General features: G+C 45.2%; 1 protein-coding gene across 1 annotated transcript in view; it reads right to left on the bottom strand.

Moving 5' to 3' along the window:
• The window catches only part of NRG2 (neuregulin 2), a 321,919-nt gene that overhangs the window by 122,287 nt on the left and 173,003 nt on the right, over positions 1–26,629 (bottom strand). Inside the window, exon 2 of the mRNA XM_077824244.1 lies at positions 14,616–14,787. Coding sequence (XP_077680370.1) covers positions 14,616–14,787 — 172 coding nt within the window. The remainder of the gene's footprint in view (positions 1–14,615; positions 14,788–26,629) is intronic.

Here is a 26,629-nt window from a genome sequence, read left to right on the forward strand (position 1 = left end):
TTCTTTGAGGGAGTCAACAAACATGTGGACATAGTGTACTTAGATTTCCAAAAAGCCTTTGACAAGGTCCCTCACCAAAGGCTCTTACGTACTTTAAGTTGTCCTGGGATAAGAAGGAAGATCCTTTCATGGACTGAGAACTGGTTAAAAAGACAGGGAACAAAGGGTTGGAATAAATGGTAAATTTTCAGAATGGAGAGGGGTAACTACTGGTGTTCCCCAAGGGTCAGTCCTAGGACCAATCCTAATCAACTTATTCATAAATGATCTAGAGAAAGGGGTGAATAGTGAGGTGGCAAAGTTTGCAGGTGATACTAAACTGCTCAAGACAGTTAAGACCAATGCAGACTGTGAAGAACTTCAAAAAGATCTCACAAAACTAAGTGATTGGGCAACAAAATGGCAAATGAAATATAATGTGGATAAATGTAAATAATGCACATTGGAAAAAAATAACCCCAACTATACATACAATATGATGGGGGCTAATTTAGCTACAACTAATCAGGAAAAAGATCTTGGAATCATCGTGGATAGCTCTCTGAAGACGTCCACGCAATGTGCAGCGGCAGTCAAAAAAGCAAACAGGATGTTAGAAATCATTAAAAAAGGGACAGAGAATAAAACAGAGAATATCTTATTGCCCTTATATAAATCCATGGTACGCCCACATCTTGAATACTGCTTACAGATGTGGTCCCCTCCTCTCAAAAAAGATATACTGGCATTAGAAAAGGTTCAGAAAAGGGCAACTAAAATGACTAGGGGTTTGGCACGGGTCCCATATGAGGAGAGATTAAAGAGGCTAGGACTTTTCAGCTTGGAAAAGAGGAGACTAAGGGGGGATATGATAGAACAGTGGTTCCCAAACTTGTTCCGCCGCTTGCGCGGGGAAAGCCCCTGGCGGGCCAGGCTGGTTTGTTTATCTGCCGCGTCCACAGGTTCGGCCGATCACAGCTCCCAGCCCGGCCCGCCAGGGGCTTTCCCTGAGCAAGCAGCAAAACAAGTTTGGGAACCACTGTGATAGAGGTATATAAAATCATGAGTGGTGGGGAGAAAGTGAATAAGGAAAAGTTATTTACTTGTTCCCATAATATAAGAACTAGGGGCCACCAAATGAAATTAATGGGTAGCAGGTTTAAAACAAATAAAAGGAAGTTCTTCTTCACTCAGCGCACAGTCAGCCTGTGGAACTCCTTGCCCGAGGAGGTTGTGAAGGCTAGGACTATAACAGGGTTCAAAAGAGAACTGGATAAATTCATGGAGGTTAAGTCCATTAATGGCTATTAGCCAGGATGGGTAAGGAATGGTGTCCCTAGCCTCTGTTTGTCAGAGGGTGGAGATGGATGGCAGGAGAGAGATCACTTGATCATTACCTGTTAGGTTCACTCCCTCTGGGGCACCTGGTATTGGCCACAGTCGGCAGACAGGATATTGGGCTGGATGGACCTTTGGTCTGACCCAGAATGGCCATTCTTATGTTCTTATCCTTCTGGGTCCCCAGAAGGCAACTCGGACATCCCCTGAGCCCACTTTCCTACTCTCTTCCAGCACTGACTCTCTTCCACAGAAGCAAGTTTATGGACCTCCTCAGATTAAGTGCTGCTCTGTCCTGATATGCAGCTGTGTAAGGACAGTGACTTCTCACTCCACAGCTCCGTTCTCTCGACGTATCCAGAGTTGGAGAGGATGATGCCACGGGGGACAAAGCAAGATTCTACTTCCCCCTGACCTGCAGAATCCAAGAGAGTGAACTGGATTCCCTTCTGGGCCATGCATCCTAACCAATTTGTTAATAATCAGCAAACACATAAGTTCCAGCTGCATGGCCACTTGGGCAACCCCACAGTCCCCCAATGCTAGCCCCTGTGCAAGTCTATTGAAGAGGCCGGTGTGCTCCCCAACAAGTTGGACTAAGTTCCGAGACAAGGCCCCTGGTTTCAGCAGCACACATTTCAGTTTGCATGTAGGAAACTGGAAATTCTGGGGTGGCTTCAAGTACATTTAAACAAAAAAAAATCAAGTTTTATTTTACTTTATTTAACAGGAAAATACAATCAGGGTGGGCTCCCTTGCATCATTTAGTCGGATATGTAATTCACTTGGTGTCACCCTTCCCCGTAGATGTTTTACGCATTTGGAAGGTTTTCTTCCCAAGCAGAAGGGCTAGAATGGCAATTCCTTTGAAAGAAAATGTAGATTCTGGAGCACAGTTCTGAGGCCCAGGGGGGATTGTTCACTGTGCTCCTTGGCTGCAGAGTCTTGGGCCGCAAGAGGGCTGCTCAGATGTCAGGGAGGACATAGCCGCAGAGCAATGGGGGTGGCACAGATGTAAATAAGGACAAAACAGTGGGCTCGCAGGATCTGTATTAAAGATAGAAAGGTGGGAGCTAGATTTTTTAGCTCTTCGGAGGAGTTTTCAGGGCTGGCAGCTAGAGGGAACTATCTGTTGGTAAGTTGAGCCCATTTGACATGCAGCCAATGAGAGATTGTAAGATTGGGAAAATGGCATTATGGTTTTCAATCTCATTTGAGAGAAGAACTGCACCTTGTGTCAGATGCTCTGGATGCAGCTTTAGTGAACCGCACAAGGCCTCTGGCTTGGGAACCCCATATCCTGACCAATTCCTAAACATGTAGCAGTCCAGCTCCATGGTTCAATGTGGGGGCCAGAAACCAGAGCCAAGGGGTGGAGCTGGAGCCCAAGCCAGGAATCAGGAGCAAGGCAAGAACAGGACCAGAACAGAACAGGACAGGAGCAAGAGCAATCACAGTTGTAGTTGGAGTGTTGAGCAGCCAGTGAGCTGCTTCTGCAGCTGAGCTTAAAGGCAGGCCTGTTGGCGGCCCTCAGCCAATCAGGCAGTTCTACCACAACCCAGCTGAGCTCATTAATCTGCCTGGAGGCTGGGCCGGCTAGTCCTCAAGCTCAGCTGAAGGTGCTCAGTCCTGACACCCCACCAGCCCTGTAGGTACTTTTTGCCCTCCTGCCCAGCTCCAGTATTGCCAGCCTAACGCATTCAACACTCATGAGTCAGGCTCCACCAAAATCACAAGGTTTTTAATAGACAACTGGGCTGGTGTCCCTTTTATTTGCTTTCTGGTGTTGGAAGCTTAACAGTGCATTCGTGTCACATTTTCAAGAAGCCACTTCTGGTGTGATCTGTACCAGTGCACTGTAACACTACACAATGGTATCCAAGTGAAACTGCAAGGTGAATTGACCAGTAAGTACTACAGACAAAATGTGATTAGTTGGAATTTGGTCAATACAACAGGCTTTAATGGCCACAAGCGGCCAGGAGCAGTGTTGTATTTCACACATGAAAGACCACACCTCTCTGATATAGCACCCATCCAAGTCAATGGATGTACAGTGATTATTTCAATGGGTGTTGGATCTGGTCATGGTGAAAAACTATCAGTACTTAAGACTCAAGCTGCTGCATTCTGTTCTAGCTTCACTTCAGCCGCCGAATCTCCAAGTGGTCACAACCTCCTGGTCTGAAGGAGACGAAAAAGAGCTGACCCTGGTTATTGCTGCTCTCTGACTGACTATCTAAAACAGCCCCCCGAATTGCAAACTCTTGTAACAAGTAACAGGGGCTGGGTCAGATCTTGAGTCCCATTGTGACAGCTCCATGCCCTGTAATTTTGCAGTGTGGACACAGCTCAAGCCACAGACCTGAGTGAGAAGCTCTCCTTAGTGCAGTCTGGAAGAATTAACACAGCTGTGAGACTCAAGTCCACCAGGTTTACAATGCAGCGTGGACACAAGTAAGCAAGCCAGTGTTCCACAAACCCAGATTTACAATGCGGTGTAGACACATCCAATGAGATTACTCATGTAGGGAAAGTTATCCAGATGTTCAAATTTTTGCAGGCTCAGACCCTAACACCAACCTATTCAAAGCATCATCATCCAGCTGTTGCTTCAATGGCATTTATGCCAATTTACTCTAGAGTAGGACTGCCTTTAAATTCTCCTTTAGTTGTGTTCCCTCTTCTCTTAAGCCTGCCTGTGTAACTTCTAGTTTGTGCAACAACCTCAACCAAATTGTCCATCTTATTTACCATAACTTTTGTTTCTTTTTATCAGAGTAAGATGCACACTTGTCTGCAGGCCAAATTCACCGCTGATGTAAAGAGGTGCAGTTCTGCTCAGGACAGTGGGGTAACACCTGCTAACCTGAGCAATGAATTCAATCCTTGTGTCTCAGCCTCCTGGGAGTACTGTGCAGAAATGGGATGAAGAAGGTACCCCACAGGGTAATAACAGGGTTGCTTGATGACATTGCAAGAAGGACTGTTGTCCCACAAGCTCATCAAATGGTCAACCAGATCGAAACTGAACATCCAAAACGTTTAACTACAGAGATGGGCAAACCTCGAAGTCTGTCATTTCTCTTCATGTCAAAGAAAAGAGCACAGATCAGGAATGGGATACAAAAGCAACCTGAACCAGCAGACCATCAGGTGTTTGATCCAGCCAGCTCCCACTGACTTCAATGGAAGATCCACATGGACATCTCTCTCCAGTTGATCTTGTGATGAGTAATACCATAGCAGGTTAGAAGAAATACAAGCTAAATTTCTGCTCTTAGACAAATGTGATCTCCCCACACTCCCATAATAGTCAGGGTTTGACAGTTTGGCAAAGCACCATGGGTAGAGTAACTCAATCTTAACTTTGTTTTCCAGTGCTTTGGAAAAGATCTCACATACTCTGATCAGGACTGGTAGTTGAAGGTCTGCTCTGGCAATCTGAATACAGCTTAACTCACTCTGCTGTGGTTTTGCTATTGTGTTCGTTTCTTGCTGGGTAATCTCTTCACATTCCTATCAATGGCATGTTATTTAAATTTAGCAGGTGATAAAACACCAGCCAATACTTTCTTCCACCCAAGAGGTAGGTTTCCTTTCTATGCAAGGCAGGCCTGTCCAAGCCTGTTCCTAATTAGCGATGGAACATGCAGTTCAGAAGCAAGGAATCAGGATTTTTTCCCTCCCTCCCATGAACTCATTGAGAAGGAGGACTCCCCTGCCCTGTGGCACTGGAAGGTTGTGCTTGTAGTTAACAAAACAGATAGATAATGGATGAGAAATCTGAGCTTTTGACTTACAGGTAGTTGCTAGTCTCCTTGGTACAATACACTCTATTTCATAGCAAGTTTCCCATTCAAAAAGCACTCTATTCAGTTATCAATACTTAGCTCTTATATGGTACTTTTCATTCTTAGATCTCAAAGGGCTTTACAGTGGGGTGTGAGCCCTCATTTCAGAGGTGGGGAAATGGAGGGACAGGGAGGTTAAGTCAATGAGCAGGTCTCTTGACTCCCATTCTAGTGCTCCATTCTCTGGACCCCACTGCATAGAGAATAAGATATTTCAAGAGGATCACAAAGAATTAGATTTAGATCTATGATCTAACAGTAACACAGACACATGTGTAGGATTTCTAAGAAACCAAAAAGCCCAATTCTGTGCAATACCATCAGCTCTGTGGGAGCATTAGTCTTTGGTGCTTTCTTCAAGAACAGAGGTTTTCCCTGCTCTCCTTGCCCAAGATTTTCCCTCCCCAACGTTATCCTCTGAAGGACAATAGGGGTTTGAATCCTCTGCCCCAGGATGTTCTGGGACACCCCACCTCGCTGGGATACCAAGATTCCCACAGGGTATGAGTGGGGTCAGGTATTTAGCCATGGGGGTTCTTCCTACACATACAGAGTTGAATAGATCCTCATTTGATGGTTGCTTACCATCAATAGCAGCAGTGGGGACAGAGAACCTAACTAGCTGTAAGCTGGAGCTTGATAAGTTCATGAACAGGATAATATGACAGGGTTGCCTGTGAAAGCAGTGAATCCCATGGGCTCATAGACCCAGGCGGTCCCTTCCAGTTCTATGTCCATATTTGGCCTGTTTTGGAGTATTTGTAGCTCTGATGGGCAAGATATTTGCAGACACAAACAGAGCTCCTGGATCCTTCACCTGGGATTTGAACAGGGCTGTTTGTAATGTGTTTCATGCTTTCAGCCAAGGCCAGAAGGCAAAGTACCAAATCAATGCCAAAATCCTGAGTGCCTGCTGTCGCAATTTAACTGAGCTAGCAGTTTTGTCCCACCCTCTGTGTGACAAATGAGGGAAAGGGGAGATCTTCCTTGCTAGAGCAAGGGGCAGTCACGTTTAGAGCAGCCCTAAGGTTTGCCTGATTACCACTTTGGTAGACAAGTCCCTGGCTCTGCATAGGTAACCAGCCCATGAAGGGAGAGTCAGAAATGCCAGGGTGCTTTTAAGGCTCTCTCACCAGAAAGCAGGGATAGGAGAAGAGTGCTAGGATGGATGTCTGTCAGGAGAGGACTTGGGATGCACCTTGGGACTGAGGTGTCTTTTCAGGTCAGGCACACTCTTCATTGGTGACATAGCAGGACTCCTGCTTTGGGGTGTGTTAAGATTTGGGACTTTTATTCTGCCAGAAGGAAGAGCTTTTAATCACCTAACATGTTTCTGGCCTGTCACTGGCCGCAGCCCAACTTGGTGCCATGGAAACTAGTAAATGCAGCATTGTTACTTGACAGGAGTGTCTTGAGGGAAGAGGATTGGTTCTTCCTCACACTTTTACTTCTGTTTCGGGAATTACTGGGCACCCATCACCATGCTACCAAAGCGCTCTTTGGGTAGGTGGGAAACCACCTTCTTCCAGCAAGCCAGCTTAACTAGCTGTCAGAAGGTGCCAGTCAGGAGGCAGAGGGCTCTCGGGTCAGGGACAGCAGCAGGAAGATGTTACAGCCGGTGGGAGGAAGAGATCTTTGGTTAGGGTGCTAGCCTGATACATAGGAGTCCCAGCTCCAAGACAGATCTTCTGGGGGGAGCATGGAGAAGTCATTTAATCCTTCTGGGCCTCAGTTCTCCCAGCTGTGCAATGGGGATAACAGCACTGCCCTACCTCCCAGGCCAGTTGTGAGGATAAGTTAAAGATTGTGACATGCTCAGATACTACACTAAAAAGGGCCATATAAATCCTTCTTGCCTACCTAGGATGTTCATTGGTAATTTCTACATAACATCCTAGACCCCTGTTAACACAAGTCCATTCACAGCCAACACCATCTGCCCTGTGTGACTGTATGCATATGCAATTACAGAGAGGCTGGTTACAGTGCCACGGTTTGATTGTGTTAATAAGTCCATTCAAAGCCCTCTCTTGACCAACTCTGTAACTTTCCATAGGAAGGAGGTGTTACGTTAATCACAGAAAGATCGGTGATGAGTGAGACCAATAATTTTTGAGGTGATTTTGAAATCTATAAGATTAAATACTGATACTAAACTGGGAGGAGTGGTAGATACGCTGGAGGGGAGGGATAGGATAAAGAAGGACCTAGACAAATTGGAGGATTGGGCCAAAAGAAATCTGATGAGGTTCAATAAGGATAAGTGCAGCATCCTGCACTTAGGATGGAAGAATCCAATGCACCGCTACAGACTAGGGATCGAATGGCTAGGCAGCAGTTCTGCGGAAAAGGACCTAGGGGTGACAGTGGACGAGAAGCTGGATATGAGTCAGCAGTGTGCCCTTGTTGCCAAGAAGGCCAATGGCATTTTGGGATGTATAAGTAGGGGCATAGCGAGCAGATTGAGGGACGTGATCGTTCCCCTCTATTCGACATTGGTGAGGTCTCATCTGGAGTACTGTGTCCAGTTTTGGGCCCCACACTACAAGAAGGATGTGGATAAATTGGAGAGAGTCCAGCGAAGGGCAACAAAAATGATTAGGGGTCTAGAACACATGACTTATGAGAAGAGGCTGAGGGAGCTGGGATTGTTTAGCCTGCAGAAGAGAAGAATGAGGGGGGATTTGATAGCTGCTTTCAACTACCTGAAAGGAGGTTCCAAAGAGGATGGCTCTAGACTGTTCTCAATGGTAGCAGATGACAGAACGAGGAGTAATGGTCTCAAGTTGCAGTGGGGGAGGTTTAGATTGGATATTAGGAAAAACTTTTTCACTAAGAGGGTGGTGAAACACTGGAATGCGTTACCTAGGGAGGTGGTAGAATCTCCTTCCTTAGAGGTTTTTAAGGTCAGGCTTGACAAAGCCCTGGCTGGGATGATTTAACTGGGAATTGGTCCTGCTTCGAGCAGGGGGTTGGACTAGATGACCTTCTGGGGTCCCTTCCAACCCTGATATTCTATGATTAAAATTGTTCTAATGGCAAGTAATCAACATTGTAATGTGGTAAAATGGCTCAATATGTTGTCATTGATTTCTTTTAGTCACTTCTAATTTTAAAAATGAATATTCTATACCTGCCCTAATAAGGATAGATGTAATATTTTTCACACTCTTATGCATTGGATATGGTAGCAGAAAATTAACTTTCAGACTTCCAAGTGACCAAACAGTCCTAGATTTATAGACTGTTTCTTTGTCAGCTGTGTCAGGACATACAAAGTCAGAAATGGATGGCTTGGGGAGTTACGTGATACATCAAATGTCAACACTGCTCTGAAAAATGACTAATTGTCAAATCATTATGAATCAGTGCCTGCGGGGCGTGTTGTTCTGCTACCACATTCCCAAGCCTTCCTAGAAGAGAAAGCTTCTCCATAGCTGCAGTCTCTTGCCAACTCTTTACAGTTATTTCCTGTTTATAGGTCAGATGTTCTGTCATGTAAAGGATTATACATGGAGAAAATGTCATGGAAAATATTTTACATCCAATACTTCCATGATGTTGCATAAAATGAATCAATGTTCCTACTCTATTCATTCCAATAAATTATGCAGGTGGATATGTTGTCTGGTGTCATGGGACCCCCTAAATGTTATCATGCATGTATAAACCACAACTAGCTTCTGTAGAGCTTTGAATCAGATCTCAAAAGTGCTTTACAAAGGTCAGTGTAATTATCCCCATTTTACACATGGGAAAACTGAGGTACAGAAAGATGAAGATTTGCCCAAGGAGTAGGCAGTCTCATAGCAGAAGCAATAATGGTGGCTGATAAAGATCTTTACATTGAAGTTCTCACCAAATACAGAATGGTTATAATACAATGAGTTTGCCTAGTTTGGTAGCCTATTGCACAGACCATAGGATTGCTGGGGGGAAGGTTCTTCTCCTACACAGGATATGTAGAGCAGAGTGTGTAAAGGACCTCTTCCCCACAGGAAAAAAGTCTTCTCCACAATATGGTGAACCTTTAGCAAAGCAATGTCAGAGTAAACCTGTGAGGGGTTCTAGGTGGAAGGCAAGGCTGGGAGCAAGATAATCCGATCACCAGACAGGCCTTGTGTGTGTTCTGTTCAACCACAGTGTTTGGGTAGGAAGGCACTGTCATCTCCCCTCTTCCTCACAGAGCTCCCACTACCTCCACACCTCTGACACTGAGATGCTATGAGACACTCACTGGCCCATGCCATAGCGTCTCCCTTTCACCTACAGCATCTGCACAGAGAAATACAAAAAAAAAGTGGTGGTTTACTGCCTCTGAGAGTGTGCCCTTCACCTGCATAAGCAGGTGGGTATTTATCCAGCAAGCTGGGCAGGCGTGTGGCGATGGTCAGAGAAGCCCCTTCCTGATTTTATATATTTATAAAAAAGCAAAGAGCTGGGTACCAGGGCAGCTGCCTCCCAAACAAAGTCTGCTGCACCCTGCCAGTCTCCCCTGGTGCAGGGGCTTCTTCAAGCATGCACCTGCAGTCCAAAGGTCATTGAAAACATTCCCCTCCTGGAAGTCTCAGTTTATTTAGTCCCTACACAGTCTGACTTTCCAGGCCCCAGCCCCAGTTCCGTGTCTCTCTCCCCTGGGCAGCACAGCAAGGGGAGGAGATGACCAGCTATCTGTGGAGAAAGAAGTGGTTCAGGACTATTTAGAAAAGCTGGATGAGCACAAGTCCAAGAGGCCGGATGCACTGCAGCCGAGGGTGCTAAACGAGTTGGCGGATGTGATTGCAGAGTCATTGGCCATTAACTCATGGCTATCGGGGGAGGTCCCAGAAGACTGGAAAAAGGCTAATGTAGTGCCCATCTTTAAAAAAGGGAAAAAGGAGGATCCTGGGAACTACAGGCCAGTCAGCCTCACTTCAGTCCCTGGAAAAATCATGGAGCAGGTCCTCAAGGAATCAATTCTGAAGCACTTAGAGGAGAGGAAAGTGATCAGGAACAGTCAGCATGGATTCCCCAAGGGCAAGTCATGCCTGACTAACCTAATTGCCTTCTATGAAGAGATAACGGGCTCTGTGGATGAGGGGGAAGCAGTGGATGTGTTATTCCTTGACTTTAGCAAAGCTTTTGGTATGGTCTCCCACAGTATTCTTGCCAGCAAGTTAAAGAAGTATGGGCTGGATGAATGGACTATAAGGTGGATAGAAAGCTGGCTAGATTGTCGGGCTCAACAGGTAGTGATCAATGGCTCCATGTCTAGTTGGCAGCTGATATCAAGCAGAGTGACCCAAGGGTCAGTCCTGGGGCTGGTTTTGTTCAATATCTTCATTAATGACCTTGAGGACGGCGTGGACTGCACCCTCAGCAAGTTTGCAGGTGACACTAAACTGGGTGGAGTGGTAGATACGCTGGAGGGTAGGGATAGGATACAGAGGGACCTAGACACATTAGAGGATTGGGCCAAGAGAAATCTTATGAGCTTCAACAAGGACAAGTGCAGAGTCCTGCACTTAGGAAGGAAGAATCATCATAGAATATCAGAGTTGGAAGGGACCTCAGGAGGTCATCTAGTCCAACCCCTGGCTCAAAGCAGGACCAATCCCCAACTAAATCATCCCAGCCAGAGCTTTGTCAAGCCTGACCTTAAAAACCTCAAAAGAAGGAGGTTCCACCACCTCCCTTAGTAACGCATTCCAGTGCTTCACCACCCTACAAGTGAACAAGTTTTTCCTAATATCCAACCTAAACCTCCCCCACTGCAACTTGAGACCATTACTTCTTCTTCTGTCATCAGCTACCACTGAGAACAGTCTAGAGCCATCCTCTTTGGAACCCCCTTTCAGGTAGTTGAAAGCAGCTATCAGATCCCCCCTCATTCTTCTCTTCTGCAGACTAAACAATCCCAGTTCCCTCAGCCTCTCCTCGTAAGTCATGTGTTCCAGTCCCCTAACCATTTTTGTTGCCCTCCGCAGGACTCTCTCCAATTTATCCACATCCTTCTTGTAGTGTGATGCCCAAAACTGGACACAGTACTCCAGATGAGGCCTCTCCAATGTCGAATAGAGGGGAACGGTCACGTCCCTCGATCTGCTGGCAATGCCCCTACATATACATTCCAAAATGCCATTGGCCTTGGCAACAAGGGCACACTGTTGACTCATATCCAGCTTCTCGTCCACTGTAACCCCTAGATCCTTTTCTGCAGAACTGCTGCCGAGCCATTCGGTCCCTAGTCTGTAGCAGTGCATGGGCTCTGCAGGACTCTGCACTTGTCCTTGTTGAACCTCATCAGATCTCTTTTGGTCCAATCCTCTAACGTGTCTAGGGCCCTCTGTATCCTATCCCGCCCCTCCAGCGTATCTACCTCTCCTCCCAGTTTAGAAACCCATGCACTGCTACAGACTAGGGACTGAATGGCTAGGCAGCAGTTCTGAAGAAAAAGGACCTACGGGTTACAGTGGACAAGAAGCTGGATATGAGTCAGTGTGTCCTTGTTGCCAAGAAGGCTAATGGCATTTTGGGCTGTATAAGTAGGGGCACTGCCAGCAGATCAAGGGACGTGATCATTCCTCTCTATTTGACATTGGTGAGGCCTCATCTGGAGTACCGTGTCCAGTTTTGGGCCCCACACTACAAGAAGGATGTGGAAAAATTGAAAAGAGTCCAGCGGATGGGAACAAAAATGATGAGGGGGCTGGAGCACATGACTTATGAGTAGAGGCTGAGAGAACTAGGATTATTTAGTCTGCAGAAGAGAAGAATGAGGGGGGATTTGATAGCTGCTTTCAACTACCTGAAAGGGGGTTCCAAAGAGGATGGATCTAGACTGTTCTCAGTGGTAGCTGATGACAGAACAAGGAGTAATGGTCTCAAGTTGCAGTGGGAGATGTTTAGGTTGGATGTTACGAAAAACTTTCACTAGGAGGGTGGTGAAGCACTGGAATGGGTTACTTAGGGAGGTGGTGGAATCTCCTTCCTTAGAGGTTTTCAAGGTCAGGCTTGACAAAGCCCTGGCTGGGATGATTTAGTTGGAGATTAGTCCAACCCCCAGCTCCAAGCAGGACCAGAGGACCTCCTGAGGTCCCTTCCAACCCTAATCATCTATGATTCTCATTCCCACAGTTGGGTCCCAATTGAATCACCACTGCCAGGCTTTACCTGGCCTGAGCTTAGTCTTCAGGCTCTGACTTCCAAATTCCCCTAGCATAAGGGTCTTCTTCCTACCTCAGTAGGCTACTTCCAGCCGTCCTAGTTGGGGCAGCTCCCCAAAGCTCAGGGTCTGCCTTGCAAGAATTTTTCCTCACTATCTATTACAGCTTCCTGAACTTGCAACTTCCTGCTGCCCTTTATAGGGGACACCTGTCCTCCAGCAGGGCCCATTAAGGCTGTTAATGGGCACAGGTGGGCTGGAGCAGTTCCTTCTTAAAGGGCTGGGTCCACATTGTGCCTTGCACCTGATTCACAAGACTCAGGCTGCATCACTTACACACACTGCAGATGAGGGACAGGGCTCCCACCCATAGAAAGACTCTTATCTCCAGGACACTGGGATAGAGGCTAACATGACAGAACTGTGGCCTGGCAGGAGAATTCTTTCCTGCAGCACAAAAGGAGGGGCAGGGTCCCCAGGCCCATCACCCTTAGTGGCAGCTGATATATCTCCTGACATGGGTATGCCTCCATCTATATAGGGCAGGAAACTATGACTCTTCCCTCTGCAGCATTAAACCCTTATTGGGCGGAAAGGGGGGATGTCACTGTGGCCACTTCACTGGAGAAGGATCCACATGTTCATCTTCTCACCCTGCTTGGTGCTATGCAATAGACAATGCTGGCCTTAGAGCAGCCCAGGCTTCTGGCCCCTGGAGTTGATCGGAGATGCCAAGCATCACCGACTGTGCAACACACATCCTCGCACTGGCTACCCAACTCCACCTGCTCCTGGCTGGCTCAACACTGACTCCACTTTAAAAGAGCTTCATCCCAGATGTACCAAGTGTTGTCCAAAGGAACCCCTGGAGAACCCCATCCCTTCCCCTGCTACAGAACTAGGAAGATGGTTTTCTCATCATCACCTTTAGCCACACTAGGAGAAAACAGCTGTTGGACCTTCTGAATTAGCTACTATATGTGTAAGGGACAAAAGAGGTAGAACAAGAGACCAGTTTCCTCTTTGCATTGAAAAGGATTAGATAAGAGAAGGAAGCAGCAATTTTAAGGGAAGGCAGGAAGGATTTAATTCCCACCTTCATAGAATCATAGAATATCAGGGTTGGAAGGGACCTCAGGAGGTCATCTAGTCCAACCCCTGGCTCAAAGCAGGACCATTCCCCAACTAAATCATCCCAGCCAGGGCTTTGTCAAGCCTGACCTTAAAAACCTCAAAAGAAGGAGGTTCCACCACCTCCCTAAGTAACGCATTCCAGTGCTTCACCACCCTCCTAGTGAAAGTTTTTCCTAATATCCAACCTAGACCTTCCCCACTGAAACTTGAGACCATTACTCCTTGTTCTGTCATCAGCTACCACTGAGAACAGTCTAGATCCATCCTATTTGGAACCCCCTTTCAGGTAGTTGAAAGCAGCTATCAGATCCCCCCCCCCACTCTTTTCTTCTGCAGACTAAACAATCCCAGTTCCCTCAGCCTCTCCTCATAAGTCATGTGCCCCAACCCCCTAATCATTTTTTTGCCCCCTGCTGGACTCTCTCCAATTTGTCCACATTCTTTCTGAAGTGGGGGGACAAAAACTGGACGCAATACTCCAGATGTAGCCTCACCAGTGCCAAATGGAGGGGAATAATCACTTCCCCTGGTCTGCTGGCAATGCTCCTACTAATCTCCAGTGCTGGGACTTAGAAGACTTTTGTGATGCTTAATAGCCCAGCAAGAGAGCTCTCAGCACTAGCCTTCATAAACTCCTCCATCCTTCTCCCCACAGGAAAGGAGCTGTGCAGGTGGAACCCCTGGTGCCCTTCTCCTACTCAAGAAGGTTCTGCAATAGTACACAACAGTTTAGGACAGGAAGTAAAGAGGAATAGTACATCCAATTGAAACAGCAAGTCAAATTTAGGAAATCAGAAATGGAATTTGCCCAGGACACTGCGGTTCATAATGCTACTCTTGTAAAAATGATTGCAAATGGTCAGTTTCATTCTTCCAGCAGCACAGTGCTCTCAAACACCATCTCAGGACCTCAGTTAATATTAACTCTGAAAACAGGATGTCACCTACAGCACTGTAGAAATTTTTTGGTGGTCTCCTGTCCAAGTACCAACCCAGACCAACTTACCTTGTGAAATCTGACAGCAGCATCCCTGCAGAAGGGGATATGGGTGCAGGATAAATAGATACAGCTACTTGAATGCTGACAAGAGGCAGTCTGATGTATGACATTTATACCAGACATTTGTTAATTATTATGGTGCAAAGCAATCAAGTTTTATACTTACTTGCCATTCCCGTATTTTATTCGGATGTCCTTGCTCTTCTTCAGTTCTTTGCCATCTTTATACCACTTGTAGGAGGGCTGGGGATTCCCTGCCGTAGCCTCACATTTCAGCGAAATCTTTTCCCCAACATGAACATTTGGGCTTTTCAGTTTCTTCAGTTTTGGAGGAACAGCTGTGAAGAGAGACATCAGACTATTTGTGAAAACCTGCCTCTGTAAGGGGCACAGGGCAAGGTAAGTTATACAGTTGAGTTTCCCTCTGCTGGGGCTCTAAGAGTCACAGCCGATCTGCAGCTGCATTTACTATATAGTGACTCAGGGGTTGGATCCTTGTCTAAGTACTTATCATTAGCGTCATTATTTCTTAAAAAAAGCAAACAGGTGGATTGTCACAGCTGAATATGCTGGGAAGGAAGCAGGCCCCTAACTTCAGATGAAGGGCGGGCTCACCAGTTTCCATCTTTGCCCCACATCTGCTGCAGATTTCCAGACCAATAGCTCCTGTTTTTCTCATGCACAAAGGCAGGCTCTGTGCATTTCCAGATGCACAAAAGAGATGAGGTTTTATTCTGCTTCCCGGATCGGCAAGCCAGGCTGAACACAGCGCAGCGGGAGCTCACGATGGATTTTTCTCATTCTGCCATTGCTGCTGCTAACCGTTTTGCTACGACATCTTCTTTTACCTTGCTGCTGCTGACAGACACGCTGTTGATCTTACCACCTCTGCTGCTCAGAGTTGTACTATTTGACTACTGAAGGAGAAGGAAATGGGCTGGGGGTCATTCTCTTCCCCTCTAGCTGCGTGCACTGATGATTTCCTGGTGCTCATGTGCCTGCCTGTACAATGTACTGTGCATTAGCTCTTCTGGTGCTAAGAGGGGAAGGCTGAAACATGACCTAGCAGGGGAAACAAGTGGTCACTCTGCCATTCGACACTACAGCCAAACAGGACTCCTACACTGAAAACTCTACCTTTGCAAACGGCTAAGGTGGGAGGGGCATCAGTTCCTGGGGCCACAGGTGGAGGCATGACAGAATAGGGATGACTGGGAAAGATCTTTACAAATCCCTAGAAGTGGAACACCTGACAGGTCGACTTCTAGTATGAGACCTGCTTCTGCATGTGACCTTTACTGGATGCTTCAGAGAAGGGAAATAAATTAACTATGCATCTGGAAAATTGGATAAGGTTGTACCATTCGCTCTTAACAACCCACAGCCAGGGATTATATTATGCCCTAAGCATGAGGATCAGCAACCTTTGCAATTTTTGTCTTACAGCTGTAACTGCAGTCTGTTCTCTTTGAACATGTATTATTTTAAATCTTACCTTTTAAAAGAAAGTCAGTAGGTTATATTTGTCTTAAAATCCTGCAGCAGTGAGTTCCACTTGTTAATTATATGTTGCAGATAAAGTATTTCCACTCTGAAATATACATTGGTTGCCTTTGAATTTCACTGAGTGGCCTATCCTTGTGATATGGGACAGCAATAAGAGATAAAGAATCAGATGGGCTTCATTATACCAGTTACTCCTGGGGGAAGTTTGCATCACTCATGTGCGCAGAATTCATGGCCCTCACAGATTTCTTTGCTTCCCCACAGAAAAATTACTTCTGATGGGGAAGCAAAGGGAAGCTGCAAGACCGGTCACACGCCCCTTCCCAGCAGTGCAGGCAGGTCAATTTGACGCCCAGAGCAGCCAGGAGAGAGGTAAATCACTGTCAGGGGGTGGGGCTGGGCAGTTGTGAGAGTGAGAGAGAGCGAGAGACACACTGTCCCTCTTGCTCACTATTGCAGCATGCTTGGCATGGAGGGCAAGGGCTTTGGGTGTTTTCTGAGGAGGTAGGATTGGGGCAGGTTCTGTCCCCTCAGGCAGAGAAGAACGTAGCAGCCTGCCTGCTTAGTGAATTCCTCCAGCAGTATAAAACAGGTATAAAAAATGTAAGGCTTCTTTACTTTGCCAGAGTGGTGTGAAGGAGCCTTATTGTCAAGGACAGTATGGCCTTACACATGCTTATGTTGCTTTAGGGATTCGAACTGGTTTAAGTTTTTGGACTGAAAAAATTTCCTATCAAAATGTGCTCCATGAACTGCTTGCTACTGACCTTCCTGGAGATGGTCAGTAGCCAATATAAATCTCAGAGTAGCAGCCGTGTTAGCCTGTATTCGCAAAAAGAAAAGGAGTACTTGTGGCACCTTAGAGACTAACAAATTTGAGCATAAGCTTTCGTGAATCCACTGAATGCATTCGATGAAGTGAGCTGTAGCTCATGGAAGCTTATGCTCAAATAAATTTGTTAGTCGCTAAGGTGCCACAAGTACTCCTTTTCTTTTTGCAATATAAATTGTGAGTTTGAGTCCCCAGCCCTCACTTGTTCTTCAGTTGCCTATGATGTGACACTGAGCATATGGCTGCATCTATTTGTTGACTAATAACTAGAAGTAAAGGGTCAATTCTAGCCACATTACTATTAGACAGAGGGGATTGGAGATTTCCTCCAATGCTCCCCACTCCCATTCTCCATCCATTGTATTGTAGTTTAAATAAATAAACAAAATAATTGAAACCAGCATGATTATATTGTGTTCTTTTGACAAATAAAATAAGCAGAATTTTGCAGAATTTTAAAATGTTGTGTGCAGAATTTTTTATTTTTTGGTGCAGAATTACCCCGGGAGTAGCCAGTCATCATTTTACAGACCTGTTATACTTCCTCTCTTTCGTCTTGCCAAGCTAAATAATCCTAGACTGTTGGGGTTTTTTAACTGCTGTCTTTATTGAAGGTTATTATATACAAATGAAAACAGGCAGAGTAACACCACTAACAGAGACATATACTGAATGCACAGAAAAGTCTAAAGATTATCTTGGAGTTGGTCCAGTATATCCAGGGGCGCAAGAAAACATGTGCAGAAGGAAAGGAAGGGAAACGGAACAGGTGGCAAAAGGTACGTATACACTGCAGACTCCTTTCGGCGGCATGTAGAATACATACATGCCATGGGTATAAACAGCAGTGTAGACAGTGAGGCACTGCTTAGGCAAGTAGAGACATGCCAGAACCCTCTGGTTAAGGATCTGGGTATAGACCCTACACAGCTCTGTACACGCCCAAGCAGCACCTCCCATGTCTACCCTGCTATTTTTAGCAATGCAGCATCCAGCTGCTGGAGTATTCACCCGCTGCAGGGAAAGCTCCAGTGGTGAGGAAAGATTCTGGGAACAGGGAGGCAGCAGGGAAAGGTTCTGAGAGCTCCCCACTGCTGAAGCCTTTCTCCGACACAGGTAGCTACATGCTGCAGTGTGGGTGCAGCCTGCTTTCACTGCAGCACGTAGCCACACATACCCCAGACGCTGCCGCAGGAGCTGTGCAGTGTAGCCGTAGACAAAGAAACGTGTGCAGGGAAAGAGAGAGAGTACCAGCACAGCTGGGAGGGGGAATAAACGGAGAGCTGTGGAGCAGGCAGTGCATTTAGTGCAATAAGTGTTCTGTGCTTTTTGAAGAAAGCGAGAACAAAATGCATGAAATACTTCCCTAGCATTATTTCTGCATGTCAGCAGCAATCGTGGTAGTGGTCATCAGGAAGTTATGCAATCGTGAATGGCAGTGGAGGTCTAAAACATTCATTGAAGAGGTGGTTTACAGAATGAAAAGGTTTTAGACACCTGCCTTACAATTCATCCATTCAGAGGAGAAGTAAAGGATCCTTTTGAGGAGAGGGACGGTGCCGGGGGCGGGGGGGTGCACCTGAGCTGCTCAGTTAGAGGAAGGGCTACAGGAGTGGCCTCTCTCCAAGTGTGGCAGGCACTGTGACTCTGGCTATGTTCATCTCAAGCCTGAGAAAAGCCCAAAGAGCATGGATGACAGAGGAGTGTGACGGGGCTATGGAGATGCATGTCAACTAGAAATGGGGCAAATGCTCCCTCACGTTTCTCAAACTTGGGAGTTCCAGTAAACTGGAACTTGCATCCCAGGCACCTCTGGTTTTGCAAACACAAAAAACCTTCTCTTTTACTGATCTTTGCTTTGAAGTGAATCATACACCAAAAAGCATGCATGCAAGTTAAAGGGAAAAAGCTCTGTTCTCTCCCCAGAATGCAGGTACATAGAGAACTTGCGCTGTGAAAGGTTATTGTGAAAAATAGAAAAATAGGATCATCAAGTCTGTTTGTGCATAGATTCATAGAGATTAAGGCCAGAAGGGATCATCATATCTGATGACCTGCATTACAAAGGCCACAGAATCTCAAACAGTCATTTCTGCATCAAGCCAATAACATCTCTTAGAGCTACAGCATCTTTTAGAAAGCTATCCAGTCTTGATTTAAAGAATGCAAATGATCGAGAATCCAACATCTCTCTCAAGAAGGTGTTCCACCGGTTAATTAACCTCACTATTAAAAGTGTGACCCTTATTTCTAGTCTGAATTTGTCTAGCTTCAGCTTCCAACCATTGGTTTTCGTTAAACCTTTCTCTACCAGATTGAAGAGCTACCTACCATCAGAAATCTCTTCCCCATGTAGTTACTTTTAGACCATGATCAATTCACTTCTTAGTTTCCTCTTGGACAAAATAGACAGACTGAGATTGCTTGGTCTTTCACTTAGCAGGGTTATTCGTTTACATCATAGCTGCCTCCATTAACTTTTAATTAATTTATAGCATTGACATTAGCCTGGTTCCCATTTTTTGAACCAATTTACTTCATGAAATTCCATTTATGGCTGAAGAAGTTATTGGGAACAGTATGAAGTAAGTTGTGCTCCCCTTCTTCAATGCTTTGAATGGGGGGTTTTCCCCTGCACAGATTGGGATGGTCAAACCCATTAACTTCATGCCATAAGAAAATGAGCAGTGACAAACATTTAAGGAGATGATGGAGGCAAGTTAAATGTCCCCAAGTCCCAAGGAAAAACACACACTTCCCTCAGTCCACCAGGTGACAATATCAAATATAAATGGAAGAGCAGAACAACACTGCTTGCAGGTAAAGCTGAGATAATTATTCATGCATATACTTTGAATTCTACACATTAATTTGTATTCAAAGGTATTTGATGGACACTCCCTGCAAAAGCATATTTCAGATCTGGATTGGTCACAAACAATTTCTTTCAACTAGGTCTTTGAGTACTCCAAATTCATGGTATGTGACTATTCACCTAACTTGTATGCTACTATTTCTGCTCCCTGATTCAGCACCTGAAAGTTTTATTAACAGAGGAAGGAAATCAAAAACATTTTGTGATGGGTGTCTGGACACATATTTGCAAGATTTTAGCTTTCTGTAATCATTCTTGTGGCCAATACAGAGGTTCATGGAGAATAAAGAAGAATCAGCTGCAGGTAGAACCAATAAGTATTGTCCTCCACTGGCTAGAAAGGCTGGAACAGGCAGAAGACAATCAAGGCCCAGAAGGTTGTATAAAAGGTTCTGGGTGAAGCAGGGATAGAGGAGAAAGGATTGCTCCTTAACTTAGCCCCTGACCAGGCCTCTTTGGATAATTCTGCATGTTTTTGTTTGAGTCAGTGAATGAGTTTTGTTTACTTTGAGGAATGTAAGGCCCAGGTGGACTATCCTGAGTTGACTATTAATTTGACTTCTGTGAGACTTGGTGAGCTTGTTTCACTAGATGCTCCATTGGCTCAGATGAGCCTGTGACATCCAGCTCCTGGAATCAAGTGATTATGTGAAACTCTCTGCTTTCACTTAAAAAAGAAATAAGTAAGTTTCTAGCTCCTGTGGTTGCAGAGAAAAGCTGGAAAATGTGAATCTGAAAGTTTCAAAATCCAGGAAACAAATAAAAAAGCCCCACATTTATTATTTTTGAAATCTAATGATTTTTGGATACATGAGGTTGACGATACGATGCTTGCAAATATCGGTGAATAAAATTAATGGTACTCAGTTGCATGAATTTCACAAATCTTTCTTGACATTTTTTTCCCTGCTCTAGTGGGTAAGTGTAAATAGCTACAGGTACATCAATGAATGGGAGCTTGGCTGTTAAGTTTCAAAAGGCCCAGGATTTGGGACTAAATAGGTTTAGTTGCACTAAGACTAGTCCTGTAGGGCTTTTTGCACAGAAATTCAACAAAATCTACTTGAGGTATGAGTAAGGTGAGAAGTTCCCCATAAAACATCCTAAAACTCATACTTTAAACCTGGTGGAGAAGAGGCTGTGGAGAACCACAAAAGCTGCATGGAAGGAACGCTCATTCTGTAGTCACTGAAATTAAATAGCTCAAACAACCACCAACATAGGCCTAGAGAACTAAGCTAATACCAAAACCAACCGAGATATGAAAAACACACACATCCAGTTCTGTAACCCATCTGAATGTGTGGTCATGCTCCAGCTGTCATTCTCTGCATTCTAAACCAGATTTACTGTTAACACCTGTAGCTCGCACAGCAGCAAGACACCAGGATTTGCATACCCATCGCCTACTCAATGGCAAACAACGTCAGTTACAAAACTGACATTTTAGCCCTAACTAAGTTGCCTGGATCTCTTTAAGATCCACCTTATAAGGTCTGATCCAGACATGTTTAATTCACAGTTGTTTATATTTGGTGTTGCACTGAAGAGCCTTGATAAAAACACATCATATATTTCAGGCACCTAGAGGATGCCCAAAAGCATCTAGGTACCTTCACCAAAAACAATCATAAATGGGCAGCATGCATAAATGAAACCACATCCCACCTACAATGTACAATATATAAACAACTCCACAACAGGCATAAAACAGAAGGAAGGAGTCCTAGGAAAGGTGCTTTATAAATTAAGAAATAGTTAATATACTCCACGGCCACCATTTTAAAAGGGGAAAATCAAACATCCTTTGTTGTGGAAGATCCTATAACAGCAGCACTCAACCTTTGACTCTAGAGCCACACACTGGTTTTTAGGACAATATATGTAGCCCACCAGTTTGATGAGAGCTCCTTTCATCCTGCCTAATCTCCAGCAGATCAAGGAGAGCACTGATCACAGGAAGGTTCTCCCCAACTCCTGATGCACAAGAAACAATGCAGGAAGCACTATGCAGATGGATCTGGGTGGCTGGGTGATAGCTCTCCAAACAGCTTGGAAAGAAGGTAGTTTAGCTTGGCTTCCAGCAGTCAGAGAGGCAGGAGCATGGGTAAAGAGGAGAGGCAAGTTATGAGCTACAGTCATGGACGATGCCTTGATGTGCTGTTGCAACGTCTGTCAGGCCACCTCCTTCATATCATGACCCTGTTACCACAGACGGGCATAAAGAAAAGGAGGGTGGTTGCCACCTGCTAGACCTGTTCACACCCCACATTAGGGCTGCAGTCCTCAGGCTGTGGAACCCATGTGTTAAAGGACTTCATCAATACATGATGCCATGTTACAATGAAGCAATGTCATACTGCAAATGCTGCAAGATGTTACTTTGCAGCGGGATGACTGATGGCATTTGATGCCAAAATTTTAGGGTAGGACTCTGCACTTCTGCAAGGTTGACTACCACTGTCCTTAAGTAATGCCTTCTAAAATGGTGGCGATGCAAAGCACACTCCTCACCCAACATACACCTAGTAAACATCTACCCAATCCTCACAGTGTATGTGGAAGAGACATTCATTATTAAACTTAGGCAGTCTTCTCCCAAATCCTGCTGTAACCCATCAGTGGGTAATTACAGACTCTGAGTTCAAATAGAGATCATTAAATGTAATCCAGTGTCTGTAATATACATCATGCTTTAGGCAACTTATATTTCCCATTTATGTGAAAAGGATGGCCAGACTTTCTCACAGAATTTAACTCAACTGTCTTTGAAAACAGCAGTGGCTCCCTCAGAACTCCACTGTCGTCGGCAGGGCATATGCCAGGTAAACCGCAACATACAATTTTAATTTCCTGGGGGCAACTTTTGACGACTGGTAGGCTCTGCTATGCTCATCTTTAGGCCTTTTAATTAACACCTGACCAAGTCTCTCAAACTATGCCTTGTGACAAAGCTTTGTTCTTGTCTCCATGGGTCCCGCATTTCCTTGAAGATTTTCACTAGCCTGTGAAAAAACTAGGCTCACTGTGACCCTCCAAGTAACCCTTAGAAGGGTGACACTCTACTGAGCCATTTTCATCATAAGCCAGCAAGGGAGATGACGAGAAGCTATCCTCCCTTGCACAGTCTCTGTTGTCTCCCAGTCTCCGTGATTAATCAGGAGGCAGGGGCAAAGGGGGGAGCCCAGGCCCACCCTCTACTCCAGGCTAGGGACCCTAACAGTATCAGCTATGGTAGCTGACTTTTTAGAAACAGGATGTGTACAATTCCCTGGGCTACCTCCCCACAGCAGACCCCAATTCCTCAAAATCCACTTCACCCTTACCTCAGGGCCTCCTTCCTTGTGCCTGATATGGTGTATACTGCTCAGTCTCTCTAACAGTGCAACTTCCTCCCACAGCTCCTGACAGCTTCACCCACCTGATTAACTGGGGGGCTTTTAACTAGTTTCAGCCAGCTCCTGATTGGCTTCAGGTGTCCCAATCAACCTAGCATTCTCCCTGCCTTCTGGAAAGTTCTTAATTGACCCCAGGTGTCTTAATTGACCTGGAGCAGCTGCCATTTAACTTATCCTGGTACCAGGGATTTGTTTAACTTGGAGCTAATATATCTATCTCCCACTACTTTTCTATAGCCATCTGGCCTTGCCCTGTCACAGCCTGTTATCTTAGTAATTCCAAGGTGTGATGTGACACTTCTGGAGTTTCAGCTCCCAGACCCTTGCTACAAAATTGGACAGCACTGCATCCTTAGGCCTGGCTGACATTGAGTGCTGGTGAGGAGGCCTGGAGATACCAGGGACAATGACATGTGGAATATTTCAAGGGCTTAAGGGCATCACTCAAAGAGGTGGTGAGGACCTGACTCCCCACTGGGCATCTCACAGGAGCAGCTCTACGCCTTGAAAAAATTAGATCGGAAATCTCTTGGTCCTTAGACACCATCTAAGCTGTAGAGCTCAAGCTCTCTCTTTATTTAATGCTGTCGGTCAAACCCTGGCCGTTCAAATCAGAAAAGAGAAAAAGTTAACAAGGATCTACGGTGATGTAAGCAACATGACCAACTCTGTGATATTCGTTATCCTAGCAAACAAGAGCTCCATAAGTGCTGTAAAAAGAATAGTTGCTAAGTTGTGCATTTTCCATCTCTCCCATTCTCACTCTTTGGTTCTCCCTGTCTCCTCCCAGGGTCACATTACCATAATTAAAGTTCCTATGTAGGTTTCTGATTTGAGATAGTGTCGTGGGTTGAAATCCTGGCCTCACTGAAGCCAATGGCCAAACACTTATTGACTTTCATGGGACCAGGATTTCAAAAATGTGCATGTAGGATTAGCACGTGCTTTTACCACACAACAGTACATACAAGTGCAAAACCTGTGCAGGCAAAGGACCAGCTGGATGTTTACCTGGCCATTTGCACATGCAGTGATCATGACTGCAACAAATGCATGTGCAAATTATGCATGAGCATTTTTGCATTGTGCATGCAAAATTCTAAAAATCTTGGACCCAAGTGCTTGATTTCTCTATTTTAGCAGTGAATTAATGGGAGTTGGTTTGCATACAATATAACTGCAGCATATTTTTAATTGTATGTGTTTAATTTTGAATGTGTTTTGCCAGGAAATTCACTTGGAAGTCAGAGTCATAGAATGTAATACCATAAGGAACCTCCAGATCATCTAGTCTGACCTCCTGCATATCACAGACCACCAGCACCACCCAGTACCTGCCCATTACACCCAAGAACCAAAATTAGACCCAGATATTACAGACTAAACTAGTATGTGCCACAGGCAAAGAATAGGAGGGACCGAGGTGCACCAATGCCCCAGGTCCCTGCAATGGCAGGAATGGATTAACTGAGATGTGCCCAAATGATCCTGGCAAGTGACCTGCGTCTCACACTGCAGAAAAAAGTGGAAAAACCCAGGGTCACTCCCAATCTGACCTGGGGGAAATTCCTTCCCATCCCCACATATGGGGTTCACTTAGACCCTGTGCATGCCAAGGTCAGGCATACCAGTGAGACCCTCAGCAGCCAAGCACCGGAGAGAGAGAAGTGCAGCCAAATGTAACCAATCTGATGGAAGAGCAGCATCCATGCTGTTCCTATTAAAACCAATATAGTATCCAGCACAGAGGCAGCAGTTTCTGCTGTCCATATAGAGAACAATGTCCGTATTCCTAAAGGTAATATCTGGTCTGTATGTGATTGATTCTGGAATATATTCTATTAACAAAGTTATGTTTGATTACTAAGAGATACATGTTATGAACTGCTCAGTTTCCAGATGACCTTAAAGGGGTTCCCTGAAGGACCCTAATCCTGAAGAGTCATAAACAAGTTTAGGTTTGTAATTCGATGAAGGCTTCTAACCATCAGAGGAGTGAAGTTCTGGAACAGCCTTCCAAAGGTGGGGGCAAAAACCTAACTGGCTTCAAGACTGAGCTTGTTAAGTTTATGGAGGGGATGGTATGATTGGACTGCCTACAATGGCATGTAGCCAATCTGTGACTGCTAGCAGCAAATATCCCCAACGGCTGGAGATGGGACACTAGACAGGGAGGTGTCTGGCTGGTAGGTCTTGTCCACATACTCAGGGTCTAACTGATCACCATATTTGGGGTCAGATAGGAATTTTCCCCCATGTCAAATTGGCAGAGACTCTGGGAGGTTTCGTCTTCCCCTGCCGCATGGGGCTCAGGTCACTTGCAGGTTTAAACTAAAGTAAATGGTGGATTTGCTGCAACTTGAAGTCTTTATATCATGATTTGAGGACTTCAGTAACTCAGCCATGGGTTAAGGGTCTATCACAGGAGTGGGTGGGTGAGGTTTTGTGGCCTGCAATGTGCAGGAGGACAGACTAAATGATCATGATGGTACCTTCTAGCCTTTAAAGTCTATGAGTAGCTGCACAAGTCCACTAGCATGGGACCAGAGAATCAGTACTGGTCACTTGGTGAAACAGTCCATTAATGCAATCCTTGGATGTATAAATAGGGAAATCTCAAATTGGAGTAGGAAGATTCTATTACCTCTGTATTTGGCACTGCTGGAATAGTGTGTCCAGTTCTGGTGTCCACAAGTGAACACTGATAAATTGGAGAAGGTTCAGAGAAGAGCCTTGAGAAGGATTAAAGGGTTGGAAGACCTGCCTTATAATGACAGACACAAGGAGCTCAATCTCTTTAGCTTAACAGAGAGAAGGAGTGACCATCACAGTTTATAAATATCTACATGGGGAACAAAAACTTGATAAGGGGCTCTTCAGTCTAGCAGAAGAAGGTATAACAAGATCCAATGGCTGGAAGTCGAAGCTAGACAAATTCAGCCTAGAAATAAGGTGCAGATTTTTAACAGTGAGGGTAATTATCCACCGAAACAACAAGGGCCATGGTGGAGTCTCCATCACCAGCAACTTTTAAATCAAGATTGGATGTTTTTTCTAAAAAGATCTGCTCTAGTATGAAGAGAAATTAATGTGGGGAAGTTCTCTGGCCTGTGCTATACAGTAGGTCAGACTAGATGATCACGGTGGTCCCTTATGGCCTTAGCTACACTTCGTTTAACACTGTGCTCTAGTGCTGTACAAACATGGGAGCCTATCATTCCTCACCCAAGAAGTTTACAATCTAAGACAAAACAACCCAAATTACTGAAACAAACAAATAAAAAAGCCCATTATGTGACCTAGGAATTAAATGGTCAATTAGTCAGTTATTCATAGGATTCTGTCATTGTATTTGTTGAAACTGAATGTTACATTTCAAATTTTGGGGATTGATTCTTCCTTCACTTACACTAGGACAAATCAGAAGTCACCACTGAAGTCACTGGAGTTGCACCAGTATTACACAGAAAGGAGAATCAGGCCCTTCCTATCCAATTGCTCATTTGGTCTTTTACAGCACTGTTAGTCGCATAGGTGCTAGCACTAAAGCTGGGGAGATATGTAGGAAA

The sequence above is a fragment of the Eretmochelys imbricata genome, chromosome 8 (genome assembly GCF_965152235.1).
Source record: "Eretmochelys imbricata isolate rEreImb1 chromosome 8, rEreImb1.hap1, whole genome shotgun sequence".
Classification (NCBI taxonomy): domain Eukaryota; kingdom Metazoa; phylum Chordata; order Testudines; family Cheloniidae; genus Eretmochelys; species Eretmochelys imbricata.